Here is a 21895-nt window from a genome sequence, read left to right on the forward strand (position 1 = left end):
ATGATTTGTGCTAACGTGAGTTAACCCACGTTTATTATATCGAACGTAAGTTAATTTATATTGGGGTATTTTGATCGATTCATGTGGAATTGAACAATTTTATATGGATGAAGAGCAATTTTCAAAAGGCTTTGAACCCGTAGCGTATATAAAAACATATAAATAAAAATACTTTTATAAGTGCTCTTTCAATTCGAAGCTCTTCCTTAGGAAAATATTTCCTCACCCTAAAACTATTCCTGCAAAATATCATCATTTGTATCGGTAGCATGCTTCGGACTTGATAAATTTTAGTCTCATAAAACGTCCAAAAAGCTTAAGTTGAGAGGACACAGGGAGGCACCTACCGTAAGGACGACCTTAATTATGGTTGGTAAACAAAACAAATAAAATAGAGTATAAGTCATTTCGGTAAAATAATCATTTCATTTTATGTCTTTTATATTATAAATAAAGTATTTTTTTCTATCATAACCTCTCACTATTTATTCCTACCTTATTCTTAAAAAAAAATATTACTATTTTGATTTTGGCTGTTAAAAAAAGTCATGCTAACTTGTGTCTTAAGAGCACAAGTTAAGAAATTAAAAACAAAAATGAGTAATAAATTTTGTATTAAAAATATAAATTTTTAGACTTTTGCTATAATAAATACACAAGTTTTTAAAAAAGAGACATGTTAATTTGTGCCCTTGCGGCACATGTTAAGAATTTTATTAGTAAAAATTATGTCTCAAAAATTGTGTTATTTTATTGCTCAAAAATTCTAATATTAATTTTTTTTTTCAATTAAAACTTACCATTGGTGGCAAGAATTTAATGCTTACCATGTACCTTTAGGGCACAAGTTAACATAACCCTAAAAAAAATTATGTTTATCTTTAAGGACACGTTAGCATTTTCCTTAAAAAGAAAAAAAAAAAAACCTCTCTTCACTTTTAATTCTTGTAACGTTCAATTTCTCATACCAACCACTTATAAATCAAGTTAGAGTAATTAATATTGGACCTCTTAAAATTAATTGAAAATTAGTTCAAATCCAGTTTTTTGGGATATATATAGCCCATTATATTTGTTGGAGGAATTAATATTTGCGACTGTGTATAAAAGATATTCATTTTGCACAAAGAATTATTTGAAATAGGAGGAGGGGTCCATATTAGACAGCTCATGAGCAATACTTTTTTGAAAATAATTCATAGTTTTTTAAATGTCAAATGCATCTGAAGGTTCTTTAAGTTTTTCGTTTTTTCTAAAGTGGTCATTTAAGTTTCAAAAGTCTCAAACAAATCATTTAAGTTTCAAAAGTCACAAACAAGTCCTTTTAGTTTTTGAATCGTTTCAAACAAGTCCTTTTAGAGGATGATGGTGATGATTCAGATGATAGCAACAAAGAGCATTATCCACCATTTGTCATGCCTAAAAAGATGACTAATTTTAAGTGGGTGTTAGGAGTCAGATTTGGTACCAAAGATGAGTTCAAAGAAGCAATTACAAACTATGTTATCTAGAATAGGACTTGTTTGAAACAATTTAAAAATTAAAAGGACTTGTTTGAGACCTTTTGAAACTTAAAGGACCACTTTGGAAAAAACGAAAAACTTAAAGGACCTTTAGATGCATTTGACCTTTTAAAAAATGATTAAAGCTTAATATAGTTTTTTGACTCATATCTCACAAGGATGTAAATTTAACTTGGCTAAATTGCATTTTTGGTCACTTAACTGTTTAGGTTGTATTGTTTTGGTCCCTTAATTAAAATTTGATTTATTTTGGTCCTTTAACTTCTGTTCGTTACACATTTTGGTCATTTATGTTAGTTTTAATTCAAAAACGTTAGGTTTTCTTCATCATCTTCTCCTTTTTTTCATCTTCATATCATCTCCATCAACCTTCAACAACATGAATCCAAGAAAAATTCCAGAAGAAAACCTAACATTTTTGAATTAAAGCTAACGGAAAGGACCAAAATGTGTAACGGAGAGAAGTTAAGGGACCAAAATAAATCAAATTTTAGTTAAGGGACCAAAATAAATCAAATTTTAGTTAAGGGACCAAAATAAATCGAATTTTAATTAAGGGACGAAAGCGATACTACCTAAATAGTTAAGAGACCAAAAATACAATTTAGCCATTTAACTTCTATTGCCAACATGAAATCTTTGTGAGGACGTTAGTGAGTCCTCCAACTCATCGGAAAAAAATTAACAAAAATAAATTTTAACCTGAATAACTTATCAAATGTTTATAATATGTTAATCATGTGTACAACGAAATATTCAGTATTTAAAAATAGATGAGTGTTATTTGAACAACCATTTGGTTGATAAATTATGTGACAATCATAATTTATAAAGAAAAAGTAAATATTTGCACGAAAATCAAAGTAATAGAGAGATAAAGTAAAAATAATGTGAGTATGAAAGATAAAGTTGTCACAAAATGGATGTTCAGATATCATTTTTCTTAAAAATATTCTTTTTAACAAAAAATTTAGGCGAGTTTGGTTGCGGAGATCATCAAAGTAAGACAGACATCAAGACTTATACATCGGTGACAGAGGTAATTCCAGATCATCGATGAGTAAATTTTATGTTGATTCTAGGAGTTGAATGCACAATCTTGTGGAGTAAAATTTATACAATAATCCTCACATCTATGAAATTCTGTATATTTGAAATGTGGAGATTTCGTAATGGTATATTTGGGTTTACCAATGGGTGATTCTCGTAAATTAAGTTTCTGAAGTCTGTTGGTTGCTCGTGATAAATCAAGATTGTTACTTTGGACAAGCAGAAATTTATCTATGGAGGGTCACTTGGTTCTCCTGAAGTCTGTCATGTCCTCTCTTTCGATCTATTTTCTTTCTTTCTTCAAGGCTCTCGTATGTATCATTTCTTCTATCAAATCAATTTTTAATTGTTTTTTATGGGAGATGTGAGGATTTTAGGAAAAATAATTTGGATCAAATGTGACACTATTTGTTTGAAAAAGGAGGTTGGTGGTTTGGAGGTTAAGAGAATTAAAGAATTTAATGTGGCTCTTTTCGGTAATGGTGTTGGAGGTTGAGGGAGGAGAGGGATAGGTTGTGGTATAGAATATTGGCAGTTCGTTATGGGGAGGTGGAAGGTAGGATTCGGTTTGGTGGAAAAATCTTTCTAGTATTAATGTAAGTGACAATTTAGGCGTAAGGAATTGGTTATTGGATAATTTAGGCCGTAGTATTGGTGATGGGTCGACTAAGTTGTTTTGATGAGATCCTTGGTTGGAGGAGAGTGTTTTAAAAGATAGATTCAGTCGCCTTTTTGATCTAGCTAAGAACAAATTGACTTTTAGAGATGGGTCTTTTAGGGTTCGTTTGGTTCGAGAGTTTTGAAGGAGAGGGGAGAGAATAATTTTAATTTGAAGTGTTTGGTTCAATTTTTAGAAGGGGATGGAAGGGGAGAGGAGGGGAGCAAATTTTATTGCACTGCCAAAATTATCCTTGGATTAATTTAAAATCTCAATATTATCCTTATAACAACATTTATTATTGTTATTATTAGGTTATACTATCCTTGAAATAGTTATTGTTATTATTATTATTATTATTATTATTATTATTATTATTAGGTTATATTATCTTGTAATAACTTTTTTTATTATTAGGCTATATCATCCTTGTAACAACTTTTATTTCATATTATTAACAACTTTTCCTCGTAACAACTTTTATTATTACTTGTAACAACCCTATTATTAATCAATTATTTCAGTCTACATTGTGTTGTTATCGATTACACCGTTATTGTTTCGGCACTTTATTTGCAGTGCCTTATTAATGAGAAAATTATTTTATTTTTATTTGCAGTGCTTTTATAACCTAGCTTTAGTAAAAAAAAAATCATTTTATATGTGTATAATTATGAAGTAGTAAACTTTTCTTAAGAAAAATGAATTCATTCAATTGATTTTTTATATTTTAAATATCATTCTTTTTTATAAATTCATACTTTTATATAGATTCGATGACCTACAACAATGTTTCATTTGTGATCAACCGAATTATGATTTATTTTAGGTACTATCTTTCATTTGGATCAGATAAATTGTTTAAAGGGAATAATTTTTTTTTGCAAGGTCTTATAAGTTATAACCTAGCTTTAGTTAAAAAAAATCATTTTATATGTGTATATTTATGAAATAGTAAATCTTTCTTAAAAAAAATGAATTCATTCAATTGATTTTTTATATTTTAAATATCATTCTTTTATATAAATTTATATTTTTATAATTTTAATCAAAATCAAAATTTCATATAAAATACCGTTCATAATTTACACATGTCACGTGCCCGTTTTTTCACTAGTTATATATAGTATCTATATTATATATAAAGAAAACTATCTCTTTCAGCACTTTTAGGCAGAATTTTTCTTTCCAAAAATACCCTTAATTTTTAATACAAACAACACATGTAACAAATAAATAAGAATAAATTTAAATATTAAAACAAATGTAACAAACACGATATGTATGTCTGATTTTTTTCCTTTATCATTTAAAAAATGTAACAAACTATATGAGTATATTTAATACTTGCTTTTTTATTATCCCAATTATACCATTAAAACAAAATCCATAATCATCAATCAACAACAAGAAGATCCAACATTTTAAAAAATAAATAGATAAATTTAAAGGAATTTTTTTAAGATTCTTATGTTGTTACATAATATTTGGACAAGATTCTAATTCTCATTAATTAATCTTTTCTCCCACGTCAAGAATATCTCTTTGCTTCTTCTGATTCATATTCATTCATTCCTTATTATTCCAATTTCTAACCCAATTCATCTTCCTATAGATTTGCATCGTTTTTGCTGAACCAAGAAGGACTGTTAAGCAGAAGAATTTCAGAATCATAGATGTAATCACAATAGTTCTCAATGACAATGCTTAAAAAAAATTGATTTTTTTTTCCAATCTATCTTTCTCAATCCCGATCTACTCTCTCTCCCCTTAAACCCTTTTTTCCTAAACTATTCCTTACCTCTCATGCTCTCTCTTCTCCATCGGATACCATTTCCCCTTCTATCATCTTCATTGCATTCTCCTCCTTCTCTTTCATTTTTGACTTCTCAATAAAAAATCAATCCCAGCTTCAATTTTTTATTGTCGAATTCGAATACGGATTTGGGGTGCGTGGGTTCGATTGAGAGAGAGAGGGATTGAGATGATGGATATATAAACAACGGTGTTGATGGTGGTTTTGAAAAAGAGGTTTTGATGGTAGTTATTTGGATTTTTTCTGGATTTTTTTTTATGAAGGTTATGAATGAGGGGAAGGAAGAAGATGAAGTATGAGATATAATGCTAGATGTTGTTGGTTCACAGTAAGATACAGTGGACATGCATGATCTAACAATCCTTCATTATTAAAAAAGATCAAACGGTTTATATTAAAAAAATAATAGGATCTATAGTGGACCAGTGGGTTCACCATAGATATTTGAGGTTAAAGTTAATTTATTTGGCAAACTCTGGGAAAAGTGAAGGACTAACACGTGAGTTTTATTAATTGTGAGACCAAAATAAAACCAAAGAATTAAATAAGCCTTTTTTTTTTTTTACTAAAGCTAAGTTATAACTTATAAGACATTGCAAAAAAAAATTAATACCTTTAAACAATTTATCTGATCCAAATGAAAGATATTATCTAAAATAAATCATAATTTGGTTGATCACAAATGAAACATTGTTGTAGTTCATCGAATCTATATAAAAGTATGAATTTATATAAAAGAAAGATATTTAAAATATAAAAAATCAAATGAATGATTCATATTTTTTTTTAAGAAAGAATTACTATTTCATAAATATACACATAAAATGATTTTTTTTTTACTAAAGCTAGGTTATAACTTATAAGACTCTGCAAAAAAAAATAAAATTAATACCTTTAAACAATTTATCTGATCCAAATGAAAGATAGTACCTAAAATAAGTCAAAATTCGGTTGATCACAAATGAAACAATGTTGTAGTTCATCGAATCTATATAAAAGTATGAATTTATATAAAAGAATGATATTTACAATATAAAAAATCAATTGAATGAATTTATTATTATTTTTTAAGAAAGATTTACTATTTCATAAATATACACATATAAAATGATTATTATTATTTTTACTAAAGCTAGGTTATAAGTCACTGCAAAAAAAAATAAAAAAAATTTGCTCACTAATAACATATTTTTGCATTCCAATTTAATTCATGAAAAATGTATTGATCAAGTGGTTTGGGAAAACATTTCAAATAAGTGGGTGCATTTAAGTTCGATTCCCAGTGATAATTTTAATTTTTAATGATTTTTGCCAAGTGGTTCAACTAAATTGGAATGAATGCATGATCTTTGGCATTAAATTCCCTGGATTGCGGTTTGATAAACCCAGCTTGGAATGAACCCAAATTTGATAAAAAAAAAAGAGGTTTGGAGAGTGATTGGATTAGAGGAGAAATTTAATTATTGTGATGGTTTAAATTGTAAAAAATCATTAATTTAAGATGGGGTGAATATGCAAATAATAAAATACATGCTAAATTTTTGCAAAATAAAATAATAAATATTATTATTCTAATAGAGTACACATGAAAAATTTTGATTGATTTGGGTAAATTACCCATGAGTTTTCAAAGGTAATTTAGAAAAAACCTTTTTTTATTTATGATTTTTTTAAGAATAAGACGATAGACTCTTTCAAAAAAAAATAAGAAGATAAATTATCTTGAGATGCAGTCCTGTGCAAGATTGATCCGGTGTCCGTGTATCAATTTCATCGGAAACATTCAGTGATAGATTGTGTATCACCACATCGATGTTAGTAGGGGCATAATGTGAAGGAGTTGGCACATGACCCTTATAAACCTTTGGTTGACGACTCCATGTAGCCTGATGGTGGACCAACCCATTTGGATGTGCGTAAGAAAAAGTTGGAGATATCCATGATTGTTGTCCCAACAGTCTCCATTGTGAATACGTAGTCATGATAAAATTGCTCTTATTAAAAATAACATGTGGGAATTGGTACCTCAGCCGCCAAATGTTTTTTTTTTTTGGTAGATAGACGAAATGGCAAAGCCATTATAAACTCACACACACAAGTGGAGGTACCGGGGTTCGAACCCCGGTCAGCCGCCAAATGTTAATGGTATTAGTATGTGGATATTCCATCACAAAATGAAATCAGACAGTTCATTTGAGAGACACAAAGCTCGACTTGTAGGTGATGGTAGGTCTCAATAGGTTAGATTGCATTATAATGAAATATTCATCCCAATCATGAAACCAACGACTATCCGTGCAACTCTTATCATAGCTTTTTCAAAATCTTGGTCCCTTCATTAGCTCGATGTTAAAAATATATTTCTTCATAGTGAATTGCTTGAAACCGTCTATATGCATCAACTGATGGGTTCTCATGACCAAATCCATCCGGATTATGTTTGACCAAAACAACGTAAATGACTTATGTGTGACCAAAATAATTTAAAGATCAATCTGTTACAAACCTCAAACTTAAAAGACTTATGTGTGACCAAAATAACTTAAAATCAATTTGTTACAAACCTCAAACTTAAAGGACTTATATATAACAAAAATAACTTGACCAATTTATTACAAAACTCAAACTTAAAAACCCTGGTGTAATTTTGCCTATTTTTAACCATAGTTTAAGTTTTTCTTGAAAACTTAAAACTAATAGTATCAAAATCACTTTTATTCTATTCTATAATAAACGGACTCGTAATTTTGTATGGCTTGACATATTAGTTTCTATAATTACAAGATAAATACCCATTTTAGACAAATAAACAACATAGAGCATTCAAATAAATGTGTTTTGATTCCATGTACGAGTAGATGTGCATCCCTATCGTGTTGCAACTAAATTAAGTAAATGAATATAACATTGTTGGGAGAATTAAATGTCTGGGCCAAGTAATCAGCATCCAAATCTTGTTTGTAGAGAAAAAATCTCAAATATATGGTGTCTAAAGACACTCAACCATGTGCCCTTAAAAGTAGGGATAAATATTGGACCACAGAGTCGTCGGGTATTAGCACAAAAATACTTCTAATGAATAGTACGATAACTATATTATGTCTATCACCTGAAAAAGCAAATAGGTAACGTATGTACTTTAATAGTTTAACATCCACCCCACTCACTACCCATATATACACAATAAATTATACAACTTACAAAATATATTTATTGCTTCGTGGCTTATTAAAGTTTGGATAAACTTCAATGTTCACCGACGATCCATTAAAGAAGTATTCAAACTGGTAATGGAAGTTGAACTCATGATATTATGGAAGAGTCAACTCTTTCACAATCTTCGTTTATCATTGGATTAAAAGCTTATATGATATATGAATCATTTCTATAAATTTTTACGTAAGTAAAAAATTATTTAATATGTCATTTGTGAATAAAAATGTTGTTATTTGAGACAATTATTGAAAACACTTCTCTGTTGATTCACCACATTGTGGAGATTAGCCTCTTCTTCTATACCTAACCCCATTGATAATCTTAATGTGCCGTAAAACATTTATAATGCCGTTAGATTTAATCAAAGAGTATTCGTTAAGGTGAGTTGCTTAATTGAGAGAAGTCATATTCGTTATTTAGACGAGAGAAAAATGCGAGTGACAAAAAAAAAACACTAATCCCAAAAACAAACAAAAAAATTGCTAAAAATAAAGAGTTAATTAAGTTTTTGGTCCCTATAAATATCTGCAGTTTTGTTTTTAGTCCCTATAAAAATAAATCACACTTTTTAGTCACTACAAAATTTTCCGTTAGTGTTTTTAGTCCCTGTTAAATTAAAATTTATTTAATTATGCTTAAAATTTTAAATTTTTTAATGATTTTTTACATACTTGTTTAAAACGTTATAAAAGGTTCCGCCAAAATAAATTAGCTCAAAATTTTATTTTTAGGTCCAAATTTTCGTTAGTTTTATCTTGAATTTTTGGCGTTTTAAAAAAATTATATTTAATTCATTACATGTTAAAAAATTATAATTTTTTATAAAAGAGATTATTATAATGTACTTAACATGTCTGCTAAAAATCATTTAAAAATATAAAAGTTTAAGTATAATTAAATAAATTTCAATTTAACAGGGACCAACACATAGTTTTAGTCCTTGTAAAATTAAAATTTGCTTAATTGTGCTTAAACTTTTAAATTTGTAACATATATTTTTCGTATACTTACTTAGAATATTATACTAAGTTCCTCCACAAAAAAAGTAACTTAAAATTTTATTATTAGGTCCAAATTTTTATTAATATAATTTTGAAAATTTGGCTTTTAGAAAAATTCATATTTAATTTATTACATGTTAAAAAAACTAAAAAAAATTTACAAAAGAGTGTCTTACGATGTTATGAACATGTATGTAAAAAATATTTCAAAAATTTAGAAGTTTAATTATAATTAAACAAATTTTAATTTAACAGGGACTAAAAACACTAACAGAAAATTTTGTAGGGACTAAAAAGTGTGATTTATTTTTATAGGGACTAAAAACAAAACTGCAGATATTTATAGGGACCAAAAACTTAATTAACTCTAAATTGAACTTTTTTTAAATAAGGGTTAAATATGTTTTTAGTCCCTATAAATATACAAACTTTTCGTTTTAGTCCCTCTAAAATTTTCCTTCAAATTTTAGTCCTTATAAAATTTTCAATCACTACTTTTGGTCCCTATTTTTAAGTTAATTTTTGTATTTTTAAATGAAATTGTTCAGAAATGTTAAGCATATTGTAAAAAAAAATTCCCAAAAAAAACTAGAATTTTTTAGCAAAGCATAAATTAAATATGAATTTTTAACCTTCAAAAATATAAAAATTTATATTAAATTCATGTTTTGTTAACAAATTCTAAATTTTTTTGGGAGAGATTCTTATAATATTATGAATTTTCTGGAAAATTTCATTAAAAAATATTAATTCTATATATGAGTTTACTTTAAAAAGGGACCAAAAGTGAAGATGAAAATTTTTTAAGGGACTGATAGTTGAAAGAAAATTTTAGAGGGAATAAAACGAAAAGTTAGTATATTTATAGGGACTAAAAACATATTTAACCCTTTAAATAATATCTAGACCTACAAATATACAAGTCGCCATGCTGCAAATGCACAGCAAGCAACCAGTAAACGAAATTAACACATTGGATTTAACTAAGAAGAAACTCTCATTTATTTTCCCTTATTTGATATTTTACAAGAAGCAAGTTACAAGTTGATGGGAGAAATCATAGGTGTGACATTTAGTTCAAATTTTAGTACCTTTGAAGTGTGTGTTGGTGCTTTAAAGACATTTTATAATTACTTCCTATAGAAGATACTTATAAATCCTATATTAGTATACTCCTACACTCTCTGAATACTTCTAATCCAATGTCTTTGCTTGAGCACCGTCCTCTTTGTCGATTGCTACTGAACTGTTCTCAATCAGTTTGGTTGCTGGTGAAGATGACTTTGGTAAAACGAGAGCCATTTGGTCTTGATTTGGATCAACTATCTCAAATTCAGATAACAGGTCCATGAATTCATTTAGCAATCTCTGGACTTTTCTGTTCGACGCCATCGATGGAAGAATATCTTCCCTGAGAAGCTTGTGTTTCCTCATTCCCTGCAAAGATTCAGCAAGAAAATATGAGATCGCAAAGCAATTGCACGGTTTGACCATCGTCTAAGTTTCGTTGGTCAAGAGAGATTTGAGCTTCTTTTTAAAAGAAATGTGTGTGAAGTTGGAGCTTAAAGCTTACAAGAACAAAAGGATCCCATGCTAAGTTATTTGAATCCGAAGATGGTTCCTCAGCCATCCCTGTTGGAGGTCCAAGGAAACCTTCACAGACTTCCCTTAATCGAGATTCATCTGCTTCCCTGCAATCATTTCATAATCATTGTTTAGTCTGCAGCAGTCCAAAATCACATAGACCACAAGATGTAGCTATCATGCAAATTAAATTGGATAACGTAGTAAGGACACAGCAAAAAGATTATTATAAACAAAAGAAATCAAGTATAAATGTAAACATTTGAATATCTAGAAGACAAAAAGCAAAGAGCAAGAGGATTAGTGACTGGGGGAGCCGAAAACAATAGGCCACTACAATTTATGTAGAAAACAAAATGCAAGTAGAAATGAATGAACACTGAGATGCTCAACTTGCTTTCGGTAAATATATAAATGAAAAAGAGAAGAATAATACCTTGCAAGAAAGCGTACATAGGACAATAGGCATTGGCGATATTCATTGGCAGATCCTAAAGCCAAGGATGAAGCCAATTGAGCTTCCAAATGAGCACGTGTCTGCACTCCATCATCAGTCATTCTGCCAAGATATTCATATTTAATAAGTGTCCCTTCGAACATGAAAATTCTAATCAAAAGATGTTGGTGAGAAAATAAATACAGAACATGAGGTCAGAGACGTAGTAGATAACAAGCATATTTTGTGCGGGGGTTGGGTAGCTAAACTGGTTTGATTTAAGGGTTAAAGGAGTTCGAGGATCAGGGTTCAAACTCGGGCGAAGGAGAAAATACTAACATGATTAATATGCTAACAGCTGCCTATCACATTCTGTTGTAGATATTTTCAAGCTTATTTGTGCTTTAACATATCCATTTTATGAGAACAGAATAGATATTAAACAAGATGACCTAGGAACAAATTGAACCATAAAAAAATTGGAGTAGCACTAGCACCTATTAAAAAGAAAATGAAAAACTCAACTAAGAATGTTTGGTCATAAGAGAAAAAGGACTATACTAAAGTCCAATTAAGTATGGAGCATCGACTACAGGCTCTGTAAAAAAATAGATGGCAGAAAATTACACACCTTGTCCAACCAGGCTTCCGAGCCAAATATTTTCTAAGATCAACCTGTAAAGCAGCCAGCTCACCACTTTGAATTGAACCCAAACTCCAAGAGCTGGATAAATTTGATGCAGGGAAACTATCATCTGCAACCCTAAGCCAACACTTGACATTCATGTCAAATAGGAAAGCATGGCGTGTTGCCAACACAACAAGCGGGGAACCAGACTTTGATAGCTTTGCAGAAATAACTTTAATAGTTCCTGCAAAGATATGGTCAAATTTAAAACAACAGAGTCGCCGATGAAATCAAAATTGTTGAGAAAATCAAGGCATGTTTCCCTCGTATCGGGAAAAATATGATAACTATGACCACTTAGTCAAAAACCAAGTATCCGCGATATCAAACAACTGAATGTAATATATGGTACCTTCATTTTTAGTGGATGGGTTAGGACTTGAAGCAACTAAAGAAGTCAATGAATCTTGAAGGAGACAAGTTCGGTTCAATAAATCCCATAAATAAAGGGATCCTTTTCTTGTCACCAGCATTAATGACCAGCATTCATCACAGTCTACAAATGTGGCAGATGATCCCATCATCATTGTAGGCATTGCACGTCTCCCACACTTTGTATAAATCTTCTCAAAAGGAAGCAAAAGTCAGCAAGTAAAAAGATAGCATAAGATCTACATCTTACCCCATATATTGTACCCATAGTTTTACAACCGTAAAAAGTTAGAACCATGCACCACACATTCTATACAAATTAACTATTTTTCACTCGAACCACATAATCCAACATTATTCGAATTAGGGCAACATAATGTGAAAATTTTAAATAAGTATTGAAGGTTGTTTAAGCCAACAATAAATAGTGTGGAAAGTCTTGGAAAACAAGCAACAGAAATATAGTAAAAAGGGTGTTTAGTACAAATACAACAGCTAACTATGCAACCACAACCTACTTTATATCAGGAATGTTGACAGAAAATATGCAGTAAAAAGAAGACCATGTATACATACAATAAATGCAGAAAAGCAATTTACCTGCAGACATCCATCTTCACACCCAACAGCCCAGAAATTCACGTTGCCAGCTAAAACAGTGACTTTTCCTGATATCCTATCAGACCAAAGTGTTTGATCCCCCCTTGTGCATACAATTTCTGTTTCTTTCATCATTGACGTATTTGCCAGCCCTGCAATGTCATTTACAGTGTGTTCTCTTGGGCGTGCTTCCAAAAGAACAGGTGAAGTACCGACCCCTCCTTTCTTATCAAATACTCTAATAGAAAGTGTAGAACTACAAGCAGCTAAAGAATTAGAAGTCATTGAATTTCCCATCTGTTGAACATTGATGCCTCCATCACCGGATGTATCTGAAACTTTCTCAATTATCAGGCCGTCAGAAATTGTGACCCTAGCAGTAACCCCAGAACGTTCTTTTAAATCTGAATGTCTAACATGTGATCCTCCTAATGTACTTGCTCTTATGTCATCATTAGTAGAAATAGCTTTGTCAGAACTCTTTATGTGTTCAGAAGAGACAATAGGAAAATCAAATTGCTGAGCTGCACTGGAAATGCTTTCCGGTTGAACAGGCCCTCCAACTACTTCTGGAATAATTCTTTTACGGCCATCAGGGCGTCTATACTCTTTTTGCTTAACTGGACCAGAAATCAGACCAGTGGTTGTAACCATGTTTGGCTCATTGCCTACAGGACCTCCGATCTTCTTAACGTCCTTAACTTGAGGCTTGGAATTCTTTGTAGTGTTCCCTGCACTAACACAAGCCTTTGCCGTTGTCTTCTTTTGTTGGACATTAGAAACCGCCTTTTTGGCCGATGTTTGTTTGGTAGAAGCTGCTTCTAGAAGTAACTGTGCCGGGCTTTCAGCTAAATTAATTTTACGACCACTCACATCGCCATAACGACTTCTCTTCAACTCATCCAGCTCAGCATCATTTAAACTCTGACCAAGTTCTTTTGCCTCAAAATGAAATGCACCCACAGATCCATCCAAGGAACATGCAAAAAGTGAATATCCATCGGGGCTCCTGTTTCAAAAGAAGAAAATTAAAAAGGACTCAATCAGAGAAATGATAAGTCAAAATATAAACTTAACATGATACACATAACAAATCTAATGCAACAACTAGAGATAAAGACAAATACCAGGATAAATCTACAACACTTTGAGTAAAAAAATGCTTAGCAACAAATAAAGGACGGGGACTTGCAGTAGTCCACACTGTTATTGTCCGATCCTGACTTCCGATGGCAATAATATTGTAAGGCTGTGGCTCTTTGGGTCCAGTCTTGGAACCACCGTTGCTCCACCCGACAGGCTCAGACTTCCCTTCCTGAGTATTAGAGGAATTCTTTTTGAACAGAAAATGGTTGAACCTCACCACAATTATCGGAGCATTGTGTCCTAAGAAATCAAATGTTGCAGACCATTCTCCCCTTTCAAGAACTGGGGCAGAATGCCTAGGCTTCTTGAAACCATGAGTAGTGGTAATGAAATGACCACATGGAGACCATCCAAGCCGCCTGAAAAAGGTTGATCCAAGCTGAAAAAAGGAAACATTAATTAGGAAATAGAAAGTTTAATTAGATCAAAAGCAATTAAAAATATAATTTAATTGGGATGCCCTATCAGCGTAAAAAGGTTTACACATGCATCCAATCACATTCACATCTCACTACATAGATAATTGAGGAGATATTTCAGGAACTAACATAGCAAAGTGGTACAATGACGAGAGGTAATTGGATACATATGTAGAACTTACACTGACGCTGCATATAAATTAAATCCTTAAAAATAAGAAACTTACTGATTTTGACCAATGACCATCAGTCCTATGAGCAAGACTCCAATCACTTGTTCGCCAAATAATCACAGTTTTATCATCAGATTGACTTGCTATGAAAGAGCCAATAGGATCCCACGCGACCCCCTTAACAAGGCTAGAGTGGCCCCTTAAAACAGCAGTGCAAATTCCATTGGTCATATTCCATATATGGATGGTGTTGTCCAAACTCCCACTAGCCAAAGAAGAATCATCAGGAGACCAATTAAGATCAACCTACTTTAAGCATGGACAAATAGATCCGAAGTTAATTAAAATAATTGAAAACTACAAGCATTCCAATAAGGAGCTAGAGGCATGTTTAAATAAAAAAAAAAATGGTTCACACAATTCCAAGGAAAGAAAAAGCCGGCATTGAAATTAATTGGTCGAAAGTGTTTTTGAAAAAAAAACAATAAATAAAACAAGAGGTCGAAAAAGGAAAAGATATTGCATTACCACATCGGCAGAGTGCCCTCTCAGAGTCATCACAACTTTCCAGTTTTCAATATCTGGAGGCTCTCCGCTGCCAAATTCCGTGGTTCCTGAACCAGGCTTCCTCTCATGTATTAATATCGCCTGATCATCAGACCCTGATGCAACAAACCTTCCATGCTTGGCCCACCTAACACAATTGACAGACCCAAAGTGATCCCGCAGGGTTGCAAGAAGCCTTTCAGAAGTGTCGAGACTTTCCATGTCCGCACCAAGAGATTTCATATTCCATATGCGAACCTGCAAAAACAGAGATGAGAATGTGATTACGTGGGAACTAATCCAAGTCAGTATTGTCAAATAACAGCACTATAGCATAGTGGAATTTAAAAAAATGGATATCGTTCCACAATACACTATTTAGTACAAATTGTTGCCGGATAACGGCTAAACACTATATTGGCGCTATACGGCGCTATAGCATTTAATTTGAATTTTGAACAAACTATTATTTTTAATGATCTAAGGTTGACAACACTGATCCAAGTTCTTTGAAAAAATCAAAAAAGTAAAATTTGAACTAAATAATCATGATCCAAAATCCTAAACTGAAGATCTGAAGTCAGTTTTGCCATACACGTTGGAAAACCATTAGCAAAGGTACAAACACATAAGGTTATGAAATCAAAGAAACAAAAGAGAATCAACAAACCATACACTAAGTTGGCAGTATCCACATTGTGTATTTGTATATAATTCATATACATTGTCAGTGTAAAGATATTTTACACTGCCAATCAATCACAATTGCCATATAATTTAATCTTTTTGACTCTTTTATACATCTTAATACACAATACGATAAATGATTAACCAGAAGACACCATGTAAACTTGATTTCTTAAGTTAAATTATGCATCTAGATTAATAACTAACAAACTCATTAAGAAGCAATAACTTTAAGAGTTTATATAAAACATTAACTCACATTACCCTGCAAATCAATGTTTAATCACAAAGTATACATTAAGTCAAGAAAAATTTAAACAATCACAATGCTTCAAAAAACCAAAAATTCAAATAAATTCAGAAGAAAAAAAATTGATACCTTGTGGTCACCACCACCAGTAGCAAATCTGAGTCCACTAGGTTGAACATCAATGGAAAAAATTTGCATACCCTCATGTCTAAGCCAACTAGGTTTTTCAGCAATCATCTTCAAAAAAATCACTTTTTTTTTCAGTAAAAAAGTGATTTTTCTTCAACTATGCAAAAAAGGGTTGAAATTGGGGGAAGTTGAAGGAACTTAGAACCTAGGAGATTCCTACGCAAATTGGTCGTAATGATTTCCCAGAATCTGAATTTTATTGAATTTTACACATGTACACTCAAGAAGGGTTTATCAATTTTCTTTGAAAGGTGGAAAACAAAAACAAAACTAATAACCCTAAAAAACAGACCTAAGTTAAAAGAAAATGATAATATTTATACCAAAAAAATAAGGGTAAAATGGGAAGTTTTTGGCTATAATGCAGGTGCCAAAAATTGTGTTGGGCCAGTCCAGGCCTTCAACTTGGCCTTCGTTGATGGCTGATGGGATTAGTCCCTCTGATTAGTCGATACTTAGATCCGATATTGAGTTAAAAAAATATTAAAGTGGAAAAAGATCAATTTTGGGGGACAAATGAGTAAAAATCCAATATTTTAGAAATTGTATTGGATATTAGTATGGCAATAAATATCTGAATCGTAGTTCAACTATTTTAAATTACTTGAATCAAAGATAAAATCGCAGTCAAACTGTCGAAACAATAAAATCATAATAAAGGTCGGTTTGAAGTTTAATTGACTTCGGTTTCTAAAGCACCAACAAAAATGGTAAAGAAATAAAGATGTGCAGAAATCGAGAACACCAAGTATTAACTTCTTATTTTACCGACAACATTGACGCAGTCTTCGCGATTGACGTGTCCGACATTTTTGGGTGCTTCATTAATTAGGAACTTCATTGTACCGAGACAAAATAAAAGAAGTTAACTATTTTATGTACTCGGTCGTGTATTCCACAAAAAAAAGGTATATTTTAATTGGCGAGACTTTAATTGTGATGCATTCATGATGTTTCCATTTGTTTTGAAGTTCGTGTTTGTATATGCGGTATGTACACGCGCTTGCTCACTTTTATTAATTGAAGCTTCACAAATATCGCGTTCAATTAGCATTGGGACTAGAGAATACCTCCCCAACTTTTTCCTTTTTGTTTAAAACTCGGTATTTGATCCAAGGTCCGATTAATCTTAGGGGTTCAATTCTACCACCCATTTGCAGGGGGACCATTTAAAGTTAGAGCTTTGCTCTATATGGATTAACCCGTTGAAATTGATACCGAAAAAAAAAATCGAACATGAGATCTTGAAAGGAGGACATTGCAAAGTATCAACTAAGTCAATACCATCATGTCAACCCAAGTGTGAAATGTCTCCTCAGACTTGAATCCAAATATTAACTAATGATATGTTTGGATGTGCGGCATGTTTTTTGAAAAAAATACGAAAAAGAAAAGGAAAAACCACAACCACACAAAGACTCTGTTTTACGGATTTTAAAAATCACGGCAACTTTGTCTCAATAAACCTGCTAACGTACATTTTTTCCAATAAACTTGCGATCAAACACACCATAACTAGATGAATAACTTTGTATTTTAACAAGTTATCCAACATTTGACATCTTTTAGTAGTGTACTATTTATTAAGATTTTCTCTATTTTCTTTTATATAACCCTATAATTTTTCAAGTTAATTGTAATTTGTATGAGAGGAATAGACACAAATATTAATTAAAAAAAATGTTTTTTTTTTTATAGAAAATGATATCTTTGTATTGGAGAGAGAGGATCTGAAACATCAAACTTGTGACGACATGACACACGTGCATGTACTTTATGTCTTGTTCCGCCGCCAACACTGTCCCAATCATTCGAAACAAACGCAATTTTCTTTCTAAACAAACTTTGTCTCCATCTCCAAAGTAGTAACATTTTACAAAACAAAATGAACATGAAACTAAACTCATCTTTAACAACACTCACCAACACTTCAAAAAACCCATTTTTCAGATTTATACATTACTCCATTTCACTCAAATTCATTTCCAACACCGTTTTATGTGTTCCTCACATTGCACACAACCTGTTTGATAAAATTCCTCATAGACCTACAACCCTTAAAGAGCATAACCAATTACTCTTTAGTTACTCGCGCGATAAACAAACCAAAGAAGCCCTTAACTTATTTGTTTCTCTTCTTCATTCGTCTTTACAACCCGACGAATCCACATTGTCGTGTGTTTTCAATATTTGTGCTGGTTCCTTGGATGGGAAATTGGGTAGGCAAGTTCATTGTCAATGTGTTAAATTTGGACTTGTGGATCATGTTAGTGTTGGAACTTCACTTGTTGATATGTATATGAAAACTGAGAATGTTAATGATGGAAGAAGAGTTTTTGATGAAATGGGTGAGAGGAATGTTGTGTCTTGGACTTCGTTGCTTGCGGGTTATTCATGGAATGGACTCTATGGTTATGTATGGGAGTTGTTTTGTCAGATGCAATATGAGGGGGTTTTGCCTAATCGGTATACAGTTTCTACTGTAATAGCAGCTTTGGTTAATGAAGGTGTTGTTGGTATAGGATTGCAAGTTCATGCTATGGTTGTGAAGCATGGTTTTGAGGAAGCAATACCTGTGTTCAATTCGCTGATTAGTTTGTATTCGAGGTTGGGGATGTTGAGAGATGCTAGAGATGTTTTTGATAAAATGGAGATCAGGGATTGGGTTACTTGGAATAGCATGATTGCGGGATATGTCAGAAATGGACAAGATTTGGAGGTTTTTGAAATTTTTAATAAAATGCAACTTGCAGGGGTTAAGCCTACTCACATGACATTTGCTAGTGTTATTAAATCATGTGCTAGCCTTAGAGAATTGGCGTTAGTTAAACTGATGCAATGTAAAGCTTTGAAGAGTGGTTTTACCACGGACCAGATTGTCATAACTGCACTCATGGTAGCATTGAGTAAGTGTAAAGAAATGGATGATGCGTTAAGTCTATTTTCATTGATGGAAGAAGGTAAAAATGTGGTGTCTTGGACTGCTATGATCAGTGGATGCTTGCAGAATGGTGGTAATGACCAGGCTGTGAATTTGTTTTCACAAATGAGGAGGGAAGGTGTCAAACCAAATCATTTCACGTATTCTGCCATCCTTACTGTACATTATCCTGTTTTTGTTTCTGAAATGCATGCCGAAGTTATTAAAACTAACTATGAAAGGTCTTCTTCAGTAGGAACTGCACTTTTAGATGCTTACGTTAAGTTAGGAAATACTATTGATGCTGTTAAAGTTTTTGAGATAATTGAAGCGAAAGACTTAATGGCATGGTCAGCAATGCTGGCAGGATATGCACAAACAGGAGAAACTGAAGAAGCTGCTAAACTCTTCCACCAATTGATAAAAGAAGGGATTAAACCGAATGAGTTTACATTTTCCAGCGTCATTAATGCATGTGCTTCTCCTACCGCGGCAGCAGAACAAGGAAAACAGTTTCATGCCTATGCAATTAAAATGAGATTAAATAATGCTTTATGTGTAAGCAGTGCTCTTGTTACCATGTATGCAAAGAGAGGCAATATCGATAGTGCGCATGAAGTTTTCAAAAGGCAGAAGGAGAGGGACTTGGTTTCTTGGAACTCAATGATCTCTGGATATTCACAGCATGGCCAGGCCAAGAAAGCTTTAGAGGTATTCGATGAGATGCAAAAAAGAAACATGGATGTAGATGCCGTAACATTCATCGGAGTCATTACTGCCTGCACTCATGCCGGCCTAGTGGAAAAGGGTCAAAAGTACTTCAACTCAATGATCAATGATCATCATATTAATCCAACAATGAAGCACTACTCTTGCATGATCGATCTATATAGCCGTGCAGGGATGCTGGAAAAAGCCATGGGTATCATTAACGAGATGCCATTTCCCCCTGGTGCAACTGTGTGGCGCACTCTCTTGGGAGCCGCTCGAGTACACCGAAATGTAGAGCTCGGAGAACTTGCTGCTGAAAAACTTATTTCTCTTCAGCCAGAAGACTCCGCTGCATATGTCCTATTATCCAATATGTATGCTGCAGCAGGAAACTGGCAAGAAAGAACAAATGTGAGAAAACTCATGGATAAGAGAAAAGTGAAAAAAGAACCAGGGTACAGCTGGATTGAGGTCAAAAACAAGACATACTCATTCTTAGCTGGTGATTTGACACACCCTTTGTCAAACCAAATCTACTCAAAACTTTCGGAGTTGAGTATCAGGTTGAAAGATGCAGGTTATCAACCTGATACAAAAAACGTATTTCATGATATTGAAGATGAACAGAAAGAAACTATTCTTTCTCATCACAGTGAAAGGCTGGCTATTGCTTTTGGGTTAATAGCTACACCTCCTGAAATCCCCATCCAGATTGTGAAGAATCTTAGGGTCTGTGGAGATTGTCATAACTTTACCAAGTTAGTATCACTGGTTGAACAGAGATATATCGTTGTCAGAGATTCAAACCGGTTTCATCACTTTAAAGATGGATTGTGCTCATGTGGAGACTACTGGTGATATTTGAACTATAATGTGCTGTTTTGAAGATACTTAAGCTTCATGTGCACTAGACCATTTTTTTTTTTGCAAAGAAAAATTTAGATTAGGAGAGACACACTTCCATATAAGGTCCGGGAAAACTACTACCCTCATTGAAGATTTACAATAGAGTTTATGTATATTTTACTATGGAATTTCAGACTTAGACCCGTCATAGAGACCTTTGTTTGCTAGAGAATCCTTGAAAGCTTCTCCAAGAAGGATTACTTTTAATGGAAGCTTTATGCAAGGAGACTCATGGGATTAGAAACTGAAAGCCCAAGTTTATTATATTGGTTCTCCACTCTGACATAGACCATGGTAGATATTTTTCAACCCGTGGATAATGATCCATCAACAGAACTTTCAGAAAATACATACCTTTAATGTTGCTATGATAAAAGTTCATAGTATATCTAAAATTTGTTAACTGATTGCAGGAATTCTCAAAAGTCCCAGCCAATTTTGCTTATGAACTGACTCAAGTCAAGTGATAATTCATTTTCCCCTTATAACTCACAAAACAGGAATATGTTTATTGCATATCTTCCCCCTTATTTTTTTTTTTAACTGTCATTTATTCATTAGCAGCTGTAATTGAATTCTAGATTTTGAAATTTTGTAATGTTAAACCAATTAACCTTCATATTGATACATTTAATTCTTTTGAAAATATTGACTCCGCAACTAAGCACAGCTGATTATAGAATTTGTGCAAAATTTTGTGACATTATAACATACAAAGATTGATTCTTGCTCTCGGAGATTGGTTAATACAGAAACCCCAATTCCTTTAAATTACCGTAAAAAGAAGGGGGAGAAACAGTGAACTACGTCCATATTCTTTGCTTGAGATTATTATCTATTAAATGCATTTCAAAAGGAACTTAGCAGTTGAATAACAAACTATTCTATCATCACATTTAGTATATTGTTTGGCTACAAACAGATTGTGATTTGATGAATATCCTAACCAGCATCTTTAATGAATTCAGTTTGTCTTATACCATAATTCAGTGCAGCATAGCTGC

The 21895-nt window shown here is 32.3% G+C and overlaps 2 protein-coding genes across 3 annotated transcripts; one reads left to right on the forward strand and one right to left on the reverse strand.

Moving 5' to 3' along the window:
• Positions 1–10242: 10242 nt before the first annotated feature.
• Positions 10243–16629, reverse strand: LOC11408126 (protein HIRA). 2 transcript variants are annotated; one of them, XM_003596738.4, is made up of 10 exons: positions 16295–16629; positions 15211–15486; positions 14737–14988; positions 14072–14469; positions 12945–13953; positions 12325–12535; positions 11916–12156; positions 11285–11407; positions 10838–10955; positions 10243–10701 (listed from the first exon to the last, which is right to left on the reverse strand). In XM_003596738.4, exons 1-10 carry the CDS (start codon positions 16400–16402, stop codon positions 10459–10461), a joined length of 2979 nt encoding a protein of 992 aa, XP_003596786.1. In that variant the 5' UTR covers positions 16403–16629; the 3' UTR covers positions 10243–10458. The 2 variants fall into 2 exon arrangements, with proteins under 2 accessions (XP_003596786.1, XP_024632384.1); XM_024776616.2 differs by lacking the exon at positions 16295–16629 and having other exon boundaries at positions 14737–14991; positions 15211–15339.
• A 1441-nt stretch (positions 16630–18070) lies between these two features.
• LOC11412411 (pentatricopeptide repeat-containing protein At2g27610) lies at positions 18071–21552 on the forward strand. Its single transcript, XM_003596739.4, has one exon. It carries the CDS (start codon positions 18240–18242, stop codon positions 20841–20843), a length of 2604 nt encoding a protein of 867 aa, XP_003596787.1. The 5' UTR covers positions 18071–18239; the 3' UTR covers positions 20844–21552.
• The last annotated feature ends 343 nt before the right edge of the window (positions 21553–21895 follow it).

This window comes from Medicago truncatula, chromosome 2, assembly GCF_003473485.1.
Source record: "Medicago truncatula cultivar Jemalong A17 chromosome 2, MtrunA17r5.0-ANR, whole genome shotgun sequence".
Lineage (NCBI taxonomy): Eukaryota > Viridiplantae > Streptophyta > Magnoliopsida > Fabales > Fabaceae > Medicago > Medicago truncatula.

Excerpts from the sequence above, each read along its gene's own strand:
- LOC11408126 (XM_003596738.4), bottom strand. The coding sequence starts at position 16,402 with ATGATTGCTGAAAAACCTAGTTGGCTTAGACATGAGGGTATGCAAATT. Across the intron at positions 13,954-14,071 it reads AGTGTTGTAGATTTATCCTG|GAGCCCCGATGGATATTCAC; the intron begins GTATTTGTCTTT and ends CTTTTGAAACAG. Across the intron at positions 10,956-11,284 it reads TATGTACGCTTTCTTGCAAG|GGAAGCAGATGAATCTCGAT; the intron begins GTATTATTCTTC and ends AAATGATTGCAG.
- LOC11412411 (XM_003596739.4), top strand. The coding sequence starts at position 18,240 with ATGAACATGAAACTAAACTCATCTTTAACAACACTCACCAACACTTCA.